At 34.4% G+C, this 12216-nt stretch overlaps 2 protein-coding genes across 2 annotated transcripts in view; both read left to right on the forward strand.

Annotated features, from left to right (window-relative positions):
• Nucleotides 1–10471, forward strand: part of LOC148948562 (aminopeptidase N-like) — a 147647-nt gene extending 137176 nt beyond the window's left edge. Inside the window, exon 12 of the mRNA XM_089094467.1 lies at nucleotides 10333–10471. Coding sequence (XP_088950593.1) covers nucleotides 10333–10439 — 107 coding nt within the window. The 3' untranslated portion in view covers nucleotides 10440–10471. The remainder of the gene's footprint in view (nucleotides 1–10332) is intronic.
• A 5-nt stretch (nucleotides 10472–10476) lies between these two features.
• The window catches only part of LOC148948563 (aminopeptidase N-like), a 61684-nt gene continuing 59944 nt past the window's right edge, over nucleotides 10477–12216 (forward strand). The window contains exon 1 of the mRNA XM_089094468.1: nucleotides 10477–10608. Coding sequence (XP_088950594.1) covers nucleotides 10489–10608 — 120 coding nt within the window. The 5' untranslated portion in view covers nucleotides 10477–10488. The remainder of the gene's footprint in view (nucleotides 10609–12216) is intronic.

The raw sequence follows: 12216 nt of genomic DNA on the forward strand, positions 1-12216 counted from the left end.
TTTTTTCACGCCCAACATTACTTTAGGACTTTTCGCATACCCCAACACCAAGAAATACTTTTCAAAAGGCTTTATTATATTATTTCAGGACAAGTTCTTTTCTTAATATTCCTCCTAAACCTGTTTTACAAGTTGAAGTACTCATCTTTTTTCACTCCCAACATTACTTTACGACTTTTTGCATACCCCAACACCAAGCGATACTTTTCAAAATGCTTTATTATATTATTTCAGAATAAGATCTTTTCTTAATATTCCTCCAAACCTGTTTTACAAGTTGAAGTACTCATCTTTTTTCACTCCAAACATTACTCTACGACTTTTTGCATACCCCAACACCAAGCAATACGTTTCAAAAGGCTTTATTATATTATTTCAGAACAAGTTCTTTTCATAATATTCCTCCTAAACCTGTTTTAAAAGTTAGAGTACTCATCTTTTTGCACTCCCAACATTGTTTTACGACTTTTTGCATGTCCCAACACCAAGCAATACTTTTCGAAAGGCTTTATTATTTTATTTCTGAACAAGTTCTATTCTTAATATTCCTACTATAACCATTTTACAAGTTGAAGTACTCATTTTTTTTCATTTCCAACAACACTTTATGACTTTTTGCAAACCCAAACACCAAGGAATACTTTTCAAAAGGCTTTATTATATTATTTCATGAATAAGATCTTTTCTTAATATTCCTCCTAAACCCATTTTACAAGTTGAAGTACTCATCCTTTAACGCTTCCAACAACACTTTACGACTTTTTGTATAACCCAACACCAAGCAATACTTTTCAAAAGGCTTTATTATATCATTTCAGAACAAGTTCTTTTTATATTCCTCCTAAACCTGTTTTACAAGTTGAAGCACTCATCTGTTTTTACTCCCAACATTACATTACGACTGTTTTCATACCCCAACACCATACAATACTTTTCGAAAGGCTTTATTATATTATTTCAGAACAAGTTTATTCTTAATATTCCTCCTAAACCTGTTTTACAAGTTAAAGTACTCATCTATACTCACTCCCAACATTAATTTACGACTTTTTGCATACCCCAACACCAAGCGGTACTTTTCAAAAGGCTGCATTATATTATTTCAGGACAAGTTCTTTTCTTAGTATTTCTCCTATACCCGTTTTATATGTTAAAGTACTCATCTTTTTTCACTCCCAACATTACTTTACGACTTTTTGCATACCCAACACCAAGGAAAACTTTTCTAAAGGCTTTATTATATCATTTCAGAACAAGTTCTCTTATTATTCCTCCTAAACCCTTTTTACAACATGAAGTACTCTTCTTTTTACTCTCAACATTACATTACGACGTTTTGCATACCCCAACATCAAGTAATACTTTTCAAAAGGTTTTATTATATCATTTTTTGAGTGAACCTAAATTAACCTAACATTTTGCATGTCTCTCTAACAATGACTGTGTGTCTGAGTGGGTGTGCTGCCATCTTTAACCTGTCTAACCTTTTTTTCTCTTTTTGGACTGAATTTTTCGTACTTTTAGTGTTGGCGTATGCAAAAAGTCGTAAAGTAATGTTTGGAGTGAAAAAAGATGATTAATTCAACTTGTAAAACGGGTTTAGGAGGAATGTTAAGAAAAAAACTTGTTCTGAAATAATATAATAAAGCCTGTTGAAAAGTATTGTTTGGTGTTGGGGTATGCAAAAATTCGTAAAATAATGTTGGGAGTGAGAAAAGATGAGTACTTCAACTTTTAAAACGGGGTTAGGAGAAATATTAAGAAAAGAACTTGTTCTGAAATAATATAATAAAGCCTTTTGAAAAGTATTCCTTGGTGTTGGGGTATGCCAACAGACGTAATGTAATATTGGGAGTGAAAAAAGATTTAGGAAGAATATTAAGAAAAGAACTTGTTCTGAAGTAATACAATAAAGTCTTTTGAAAAGTATTGCTTCTTGTTGGGGTATAGAAAAACTCGTAATGTAATGTTGGGAGTGAAAAAAGACGAGTACTTCAACATGTAAAACGGATTTAGGAGGAATGTTAAGAAAAGAACTAGTTCTGAAATGATATAATAAAGCCTTTTGAAAAGTATTGCTTGGTGTTGGGGTATGTAAAAAGTCGTAAAGTAATATTGGGAGTAAAACAGATGAGTACTTCACCTTGTAAAACGGGTATAGGGGGAATATTAAGATAAGAACTTGTTCTGAAATGATATAATAAAGCCCTTTGAAAAGTATTGCTTGGTGTTGGGGTATGCAAAAAGTCGTAAAGTAATGTTGGGAGTGAAAAAAGATGAGTACTTCAAGTTGTAAAACGGGTTTAGGAGGAATATTAAGAAAAGAACTTGTTCTGAAATAATAAAACAAAGCCTTTTGAAAATTATTGCTTGGTGTTGGTGTTTGCAAACAGTCGTATTGTAATGTTGGGAGTAAAAAGGATGAGAACTTCAACTTGTAAAACGGGTTTAGGAGGAATATTTTAGGAGGAATGTTTTTAGGAGGAATGTTTAGGAGGAGTATTGTTGGGAGTGAAACAAGATGAGTACTTCATCTTGTAAAGTGGGTTTAGGAGGAATCTCAAGAAAAGAACTTGTTCTGAAATAAACTAATAAAGCCTTTTGAAAAGTATTGCTTGGTGTTGGGGTATGCAAAAAGTCGTAAAGTATTGTTGGAAGTGAAAAAAGATGAGGACTTAAACTTGTAAAACAGATTTAGGAGGAATATTAAGAGAAGAACTGGTTCTGAAATAATAAAATAATGCCTTTTGAAAAATATTTGCTTGGTGTTGGGGTATGCAAAAAGTCGTAAAGTAATGTTGGGAGTGAAAAAAGTTGAGTACTTCAACTTGTAAAACAGGTTTGGGAGGAATAATAAGAAAAGAATTTGTTCTGATATAATATTATAAAAGGCTCTTGAAAAGTATTGCTTGGTGTTGGGGTATGCAAAAAGTCGTAAGGTAATGTTGGGAGTGAAAAAGATGAGTACTTTAACTTGTAAAACAGGTTTGTGAGGAATATTAAGAAAATAACTTGTTCTGAAATAATATAATAAAGCCTTTTGAAAAGTATTGCTTGGTGTTGGGGTATGCAAAAGTCATAAAATAACGTTGGGAGTGAAAAAACATGAGTACTTCAACTTGTAAAACAGGTTTAGGAGGAATATTTAGAAAACAACTTGTTCTGAAATAATATTATAAAGCCGTTTGATAAGTATTGATTAGTGTTGGGGTATGCAAAAATTCGTAAAGTAATGGTGGAAGTGAAAAAAGATGAGTACTTCAAGTTGTAAAAACAGGTTTAGGAGGAATATTACGAACTTGTGCTGAAATAATATAATAAAGAACTTGTTCTGAATCGAAGAGCTTTGAACTATTTCTTAAAAACTTGAACTGCCTTCTCAGCTCTTCCATTAGAATTGGGATGAAACGGGGGATAATGGTTTGGACTATACCATTTTCTAAAACAGGTTTAGGAGGAACATTACGAATAGAACTTGTTCTGAAATAATATAATAAAGACTTTTGAAAAGTATTGCTTGGTGTTGAGGTATGCAAAAAGTCGTAATGTAATGTTGGGAGTGAAAAAGATGAGTACTTCAACTTATAAAACGGGGTTAGGAGGAATATTTAGAAATGAACTTGTTCTGAAATAATATAATATAGCCGTTTGAAATGTATTGCTTGGTGTTGGGGTATGCAAAAAGTCGTAAAGTAATGTTGGGAGTGAAAAAAGATGAGTACTTCAACTTGTAAAACAGGTTTATTAGGAATATTACGAAAAGAACTTGTTCTGAAATAATATAATAAAAGCCTTTTGAAAAGTATTTGCTTGGTGTTGGGGTACGCAAAAAAGCATAAAGTAAAGTTGGGAGTGAAAAAAGATGAGTACTTCAACTTGTAAAACAGGTTTAGGAGGAATATTACGAAATAACTTGTTCTGAAATAATATAATAAAGCCTTTTGAAAAGTATTGCTTGGTGTTGGGCTATGCAAAAAGTCGTAAAGTAATGTTGGTAGTGAAAAAAGATGAGTACTTCAACTTGTAAAACAGGTTTAGGAGGAATATTAAGAAGAGAACTTTTTCTGAAATGATATAATACAGACTTTTGAAAAGTATTGATTTGTGCTGGGGTATGCAAAAAGTCGTAAAGTAATGTTGGGAGTGAAAAAATATGAGTACTTCAATTTGTAAAACAGGCTTAGGAGGAATATTACGAAAAGAACTTGTCCTAAAATAATATAATAAAACCTTTTGAAAAGTATTTGCTTGGTGTTGGGGTATGCAGAAAGTTGTAAAGTAATGTTTGGAATGAAAAAAGATGAGTACTTCAACTTGTAAAATGGGTTTAGGAGGAATACTAAGAAAAGAACTATCGTTGATTTCGACAATAAAATTACTTTATTAGAAAATCAAATATTATTAATAAACCAGATTTATTTTAAACGTGGGTGTTCTTATTTTCGAAAACTAAATCCCAACTTTATTAAAATATCAAATATTATTAATAAAATCATATATATTTTAAACGTGGATGCTCGTATTTCTTGAAACTAAAACCCAACTTTATTAAGAAAAATCAAATATTATTCATAAAATCACATGTATTTTAAACTGGGACGTTCATATTTTTGAAAACTAAAACCCAAATTTATTAGAAAATATGCAAAAATGTAGTCAATGAAGTCTTGGGTCATCTGCCACCTCCAAAAAAAATATTAAAGTTATTCATGTGTTTCATAAAACATACACCTATGAAAGGCTATGAAACCTAGCTCAGAAAAGTGCGAAATTGTAAACTATTTATCCCAAATTATAGATTTTAGACAACACACACATAAGACAGGCTAAGAAACCTACGTCAGAAAAGTGCGAAATAGTAAATAAAGCACCCCAAATCATTGGTTTTAGACAACACACGTCTACATACGTTAAGAAATCTAGCTTAAATGTGAATTTTTTATACTATATGTATGTTTTATGTCATTCTAAGACATGTAAAAAAAAAAGTTGAAATAAAATTATCATATTAAAAAATAAAACAAATTTCAAAAAAAATAAACTTAAAAAAAAGTAAAAAAAAGTGGTGGAGATGGTTCCAAAAACTTGGAGGGAAGGGGCCTATTGGAGGTTTAGGCCCTTGGTGGCTAGGGTCATTGGTGGTTGCGGTCCTTCATGGTTCAAATCCATAACCATCTCCTAATCCCATATTCTGTACTTGTCTATAATAGCGACCATAGCCGAGAAGTAAAGCTAGGTCAAGTCACATGTCTCAAACTGTTTCACCCCAAATAATCCCCTAAAATGTCAATTAATATATGACGTTTCCTTTGTTCTGGCAACTGTGCACTGATACATTTAAATTCCTGTGAAGCCTTTTGAGTTTTCCGTCATGAATTCTTACACAATCAAAGCTCTATAAGTTCAACGTAATTCATGTCTGTATCAATTGCCCGTCATCCTGCCTGGAAATCAATGATAATAAGTTATCAAGGAATGTTCACGGGGTGAAATTGTGTCAACAGATAATACACAGTTTCGACAACAACCTGTTACATAAATTCATGGTAAATTCATTGGAGGTCAAGGGATATCACCTTATCCCGGCAGTGTTTCTAGCTCTGGTATTGGTTTAGAAAGAGGGTGTGGTCTTGTATAGTATGGTTCGTATTGTAGCCCTCTGATTGGCTGTGACGTCACGCCCCCTATCCCTCCTCTACTATCATTTCCATTATTTAATTCCGGTAAAACTTTCTTCTCTTTTAAAAGATCAAATCGTGTTTGCAAATTTCTTCCCGTAAAAGATTCCGATGGTGTTTTCTCGCGTTCTAGAGGCGTTGTTCTATAAGTAAGGAGAATTCTGGCCAATTTTTGACCTAAAGGCATTTTTTCATTTCGAAGAGCTTTGAAGTTTTTCTTAAAAACTTGAAGTTCCTTCTCACCTCTTCCATTAGAATTGGGATGAAAGGGGGGGATAAAGGTGTGGACAATACCGTTTTCTTTCATAAAATGGGCAAATTCAACTGATGTAAATTGCGGCCCGTTATCGCTCACCAATTCTCGACAAATGCCTCAGAGCGAAAATACAAAACGGAGCGCATCAATAACTTTTTCGGGCGTAACATCAGATAACCTGTACACGTCAAGCTATTTATAAAACGAATCTTCCAGGACCAAAAAATTCATTCCGTCCATAGGACCGGCTAAATCAATATGAATTCTTTCCCATACTTTATTCGCTTTTGGCCAGTATTGTACAAATTGCGGAGGTCTATGCACTAAAGGAGCACAATCCGCACAATTAGAAACAAAATTTTCAATATCGGAATCTATTCGACGCCAATCAACGTGCATTTTCGCGAGCGCTTTCATTTTGACCATCCTAGGGTGACCTGAATGAAGCTAGTTCAAAACGATGCGTTTGAGAACGTTTGGAATTACGACGCGGACACCTCGAAATAAGACTCCAATTTCAATAGTGAGCTCCTTGCGAACTCTACGAAATAAGAACAACTCTGGCGATAAATCGGTACTTTTATTAGGCCACCCACGTATCGTGTACTCATTAACCTTGTTGAAAACAGGGCATGAATCTGTGGCTTCAACTATGTCGGTAAAACTTAATCGGGAGTACGCTAATTTTTTTAAATGAAGGGCGGTAGTTCCTTCATCACACGGTTCGACAAAACTGTTTATGACATTATTACAAAGCAAACGTGAAAATGCGTCAACATTACCGTGTTTACCACTTGGTCTAAATTGAATTTCATAGTTGTATGCAGACAATTGGATAGCCCGTCTCTGGATTCACGAGGAACTAAACACTGGTAAATTGGTATGCTTGCCGAACAGCAGTGACAAAGGTTTTTTATCGGTATACAACAAGAATTTCCTTCCAAATAAGTAAACGTGGAATTTTTTTAAAGCAAAAATAATACTCAAAGCTTCGCGCTCTATTTGCGAATAATTTTTCTCAGCTTGTGACAACGAACAGGACGCATACATTATAGGCCTTTCGTTACTGTCTGGCATTATGTGCAAAATAACACAACCTATACCGTATGGTGACGCATCGCATACTAAGATTACTGGTAATTTTACATCATAATGTACTAGTAAGCTTTCAGAACTAAGAGCGTCCTTCCACGCTTTAAAAGATTCCTCACACTTTTCTGACCACTGAAATTTTGTCTTTTTAAATGTCATTTCGTTCAAAGCGTATGATAAATCTGACATACGCGGAATAAACTTACGATAGTAATTCACAAGGGCTAGGAATGAAATCGACTCGTCACATTTTTTAGGCTTTTCCATTCTCTTTATAGTTCAACTTAGTAGGAGAGGGTTTAACTCCATCGCTGTTCAACACACCGCCAAAATATTCAACTGGGGGCTATGCCAGTGCATTTATTTTTTCTCAACCTTAAATTCGCGTCATAGAAACGGTTAAAAACGGCTTTGAGAATTGTGAGATAATCACCATGGTCTGTATCACTGGTAATGATGTCATCCCATACATCGGCAACAAAAGGTAAAACGTTTAGTAACTTTTCAATTTGCTCCTCAAGAATTGCACTGGAAGATGAAACTCCGAAAGAAAATCTTTTCACTCTCCACAGTCCTTGTTGTGTATTGATCGTAACACATTGTTGCGACTTTGGGTCAAGTTCGTATTGTGTGAAAGCAGTTGGCATGTCGAGCTTGGAAAATTCTTTCCCACCATTTAATTTCATCAGCGTTTCTTCAGGGCTTACCAATGGATACTGGTGTTCCTTTATGGCTTTATTTATTGTAACTTTGTAGTCACTACATAAGCGAATATTTCCATGCGCTTTCAGAACAGGCACAATCGGTGTGACCCATTCAAAATAGTTTACTTTTTCAGTCACATCGAGATTCTCGAACTTATCCAGTTCAGCAGATACCTTATCTCGTATTGCAAAAGGCACATTTCGGGCTTAAAAAAATTGGTTTCACATTGGGATTTAGCTCTAGGCACACTTTATCATTTCTCGCTTTTCCCAAGGATCCATCAAACAAATCAGAGTAGAATTTCAATAAATCATGTAAATCATTTTCTTTACTTTTCACATTCACTCGGTAAATTGATTTCCAATTAAGTCGAATCCCTTTAAGCCAGTTACAACCCAGTAATGGGTGACCTGTTCCATTAATAATCACTATAGGTAAGTCAGCATTCTGCTCGTTCTACGATACTTGCCTTTAACCATAATTTCACCAATCACGGGCATGTTGTGACCTCCATATCCTTGTAGGGACAAAGAAGTGGGAAAGAGTTCAAGGTGGGACCACCATTTCTTGTACGAATCATTATTCATTATTGTCACTGCTGAACCTGTATCGAGCTCAAAAGTAATATTGTTGTCAGATACATTCAGAGTAAAAGTAAATGGCTCACAGTCTTTGTTTCCATTCAGTTGAAAACAGGCCAATTGGTATCAGGCAGACTGGTTTTGTCACTTTTATTATTAATTACACTAGAATGAGGATTCACAGCATTAACTTGAGGTTTTTTCTTTGTTCATCTGTGGTCCTTTCTGCTGTAAGTTCTTTTGGGTTATTGAACGTCAAATCTTGCCTGTGTGGCCTTTCTTTAGACACTTATAACAATCCTTTTCTTTGTAGAAACACTTTTAAGGTGTGTGGTTCAACATTCTACACCTGAAGCAGCTTCGTTCACTTTTAGGCTCAATAACTACGTTAACTGATCGTTCATTCATTCTAGAAATCTCTTTATTAGCACTTTCTGAGCTTTGGGCGATAAAAAGGGCATTTGGGGCACTTAAAGTTTCTTCGGTAAGAAGTCGCTTTTGAATTGCTGCTGAGCGCAAACCACAAACAAACTGGTCTCAAATCGCTTCATCAAGAAAATTTCCAAAATTACAAGTCTTTGCGAGTCCACACAAGCTTCTGTAAAATTGTGTAACTGTCTATGTTAGGATTTCTAAGTATTCCGAAAAATCGTTATTTTGTTGGTATTCGTGGAGCACTCCAGTATTAGTCATTGTTGATATTTCCTGTTTCACTTTTACTTTACTGTTAGTGCCATTTGAACTTTCAGTGTAACTGTTCATTAACCGCTATCTCTTTTGTCACTTGAATTCTAACTGTTCATTAACAGCTAATTTCCGTTCATTAAACAGAGTCTCTTTTATCCTCGTTGCCAATTTGCTATGTCTTTAACAAATTTGCTAGGTCTTTGAACACCAAAATCAGATTTTTCTGTCTTCTTATAATATTTACAGGAAGGTTTATATCGAGACTGAAAACACACAGAGCCAGACACAAAATCAGACAAAGACAAACGGGTGGTTTCATCCCACTGCTGTAGGCGTCATAGATTACCCACCCAACCCCGGGTGCTACGTATTCACTATACTGCAGCAACAACGGTGCCTCTTCATATCGACCCCCAAAGAGCTTTTGGCCAAAGGTGAAGAAAAGATGTGCCTGCCAATGTTGCCTCTCTTTCTCTCTAGGCATCGGCCAAACGACGCCTTTTTGGCGTTAGCACCTTTTAATGCCGAAGGAACCCAACACTAAACATCATGAGGGAGCCTGGTATTACCCATACGGACCATTTGGCCGCAGTACCGCTATCTGTTACTTCGAATTCGCTCAACTATAGGTAGTTGCTTTGTTGTTGTTTTTCATGCATGAAGGTGCTCGCAACCCTATCAAACTAGTGGGTACCCAGAATAAACCAGAAGAAATCATCTTTGAAACCGTGTATTCTTTTTTCAAGCTGTTTTGTCAATGCTCATGTCTTGCATCCATATATTAGTACAGAGAGGACAATAAAATTTACATAGAGTCTGAATTTGAATTTTAGAGAGTATGCGGAGTTTTTCCAGATTTTAAATAGTTTAGTATAAAATTGTCTGCACACGCAATGCGTATAATGATCTCGCGCTCCAGGCTTTCATCAGAGTTTTTGACGCTTCCAAGATGCTCAAATTCTGGAACCTCCTCTTTCTCATCAGAGCTGATCATCAGAGCTGTTCCCGGTTCGCCATTGAATTAACATTATTGCCCATAACTTTTGTTTCTGATTGCCAATCCAACTCGCCCGGCTGTGTTTGCAAGCTCTGTTATGTTCTGCTGTAGGTCTTCTTCTAGATGAGAAGGGGGCGCAATTTCATCAGTAAAATGACTATTGAAGACAGTGTAGCTCTCACTTAACTGTATTCTTCCAACAAATGGACATGCTATTGCATTTGGTAGAAAATTTTAATATTAATTCTGTTTCAACAGAAAATTAAATATTTTCTATGAATAACAATATTCTAATAAGGTTGTTAATTTACAACTTCTGAGTATATTTTTTTACAGGTTATTACAGGGTAAACTATGATGATGGCAACTGGCTTCTGATAGCTGATAGTCTACGAACGAACATTGAAGGTCATACCTCTGATAAACCGCGCACAAATTGTTGACGATGCTTTGAACCTGGCCAAACAGGGCTACTTGAACTACTCTATAGCCATGTCTCAGACTAGATTTTTGGTAGATGAAAGCGAATGGCTATCCTGGCAAGCTTTTGATGCTAATTTTGTCTTCCTAGATAACATTGTCTCGGGTTTGGATGCATATAATAATTTCCGCGTAAGTATAAAGCAACTTTATTATGTTGCATAGAAGTATTTATTAGATTATTCACGTCTCAAATTCATGTGGTAAGTTAAAAGCTGAGTAACCGAGGAAAGAAAAGAAATATTTACTATCAGTTTATACCGAGAGCTCTTATTATATAAGAATATGAGTCGGTCCTGTAAGTAGTACTATTGCTGCCAAAATGCCAAGATGTCAAGATGCTGCCAGGATGCCAAGATGCCTGGACGATAGATATTAATTTATTCAGTTGGGAAAAAAACCTTCGGATATCCTGCACTTTTTTGGGGCATCAGACCAAGCTCAAAGACAATGAAAGTAATATTGTAGTTATTCTTCTGCTAAATAAACGAATGATAACATTGTATTGAGAAACTATCAAGTTAATAAAAACCATGACGGATAAAATAAAAAACAACAAAAATGAAAATTCAGTTAACGGAAAAAATTCTTTAGACAAAACATGACAAATAAAGGAGTTGACAAATAAGCAATTACTAACATACAAATGAAAAAAAAAGTCAAGATTGGAAGCTGCAGCATTTTCTTGGCCTCGGTCAGTAAACGTGAGCCTTGAAAGATATGGAAGATATAATAGAGTCAAACAATTATAATTGAATGAAACTCACCACTATCACTATCAACATGAATAACATTATGAGAGTTACTAGTTTTAAATATATATATATATATATATATATATATATATATATATATATATATATATATATATATATATATATATATATATATATATATATATATATATATATATATATATGTATATATATAAAAAATATATATATATATAAAATATATATATATATATATATATATATATATATATATATATATATATATATATATATATATATATATATATATAAAATATATATATATATATATATATATATATATATGTATAAAGCAAACTCACGAAAGAAAACCAATTAAGCGTTTGAAATTATCTAAATTACAATACCCGAGTAGTTTTTCAAGCATATTTTTACCAGTCTCTGTCCTTTCCCTCCCGTTTTGCTTTAAGGGTTCATTGGTGCATCGAGCGATAGAGCTGTGAGTAATGGGCGTGGCTTCGACGGTCGACCGTTACCTAGCTAGGTAGGTATACTTGGTGCGTCCTCCTCTTAATAATTTTAAGAGTTTTCAGTGGCACCAGTGGCGTTGTTTGGGGATGGCAAGGGGGGCAGTTGCCCCCCTCCAATAAATAGGAAAAAATCTATTACATAGCCCATGCCCCTTGACTCTCTGGATGTGAAACGTTTTTGCCCCATCAATAAAAATGCTGAAGCTACGCCCTTGAGTGGCACCAATTCACGAAAATGAAAGGATCCAACGATTTTACTGTTTTTAAATGAAGACAAAAAAATAGTATTTTATAAATCAATGGAAAATATATTCCAGCACACTTGTATAATGACACAGTGGCACTTTATTTTGTTTAATCAGTTAGAATAAAAACCAAACTTACGTCATTACTCCATGCTGAAACAGTTTTGAAATAAAAGTGGTATGCATTAAGTGACAAAAACTAATATTAATTGTTCTCGGGCAAAATGAGCATAATCATAGCATTGCCTACAA

The sequence above is a fragment of the Artemia sp. Qi Xiang Cuo genome, chromosome 9 (genome assembly GCF_049724085.1).
Source record: "Artemia sp. Qi Xiang Cuo chromosome 9, ASM4972408v1, whole genome shotgun sequence".
Taxonomy (NCBI): domain Eukaryota; kingdom Metazoa; phylum Arthropoda; class Branchiopoda; order Anostraca; family Artemiidae; genus Artemia; species Artemia sp. Qi Xiang Cuo.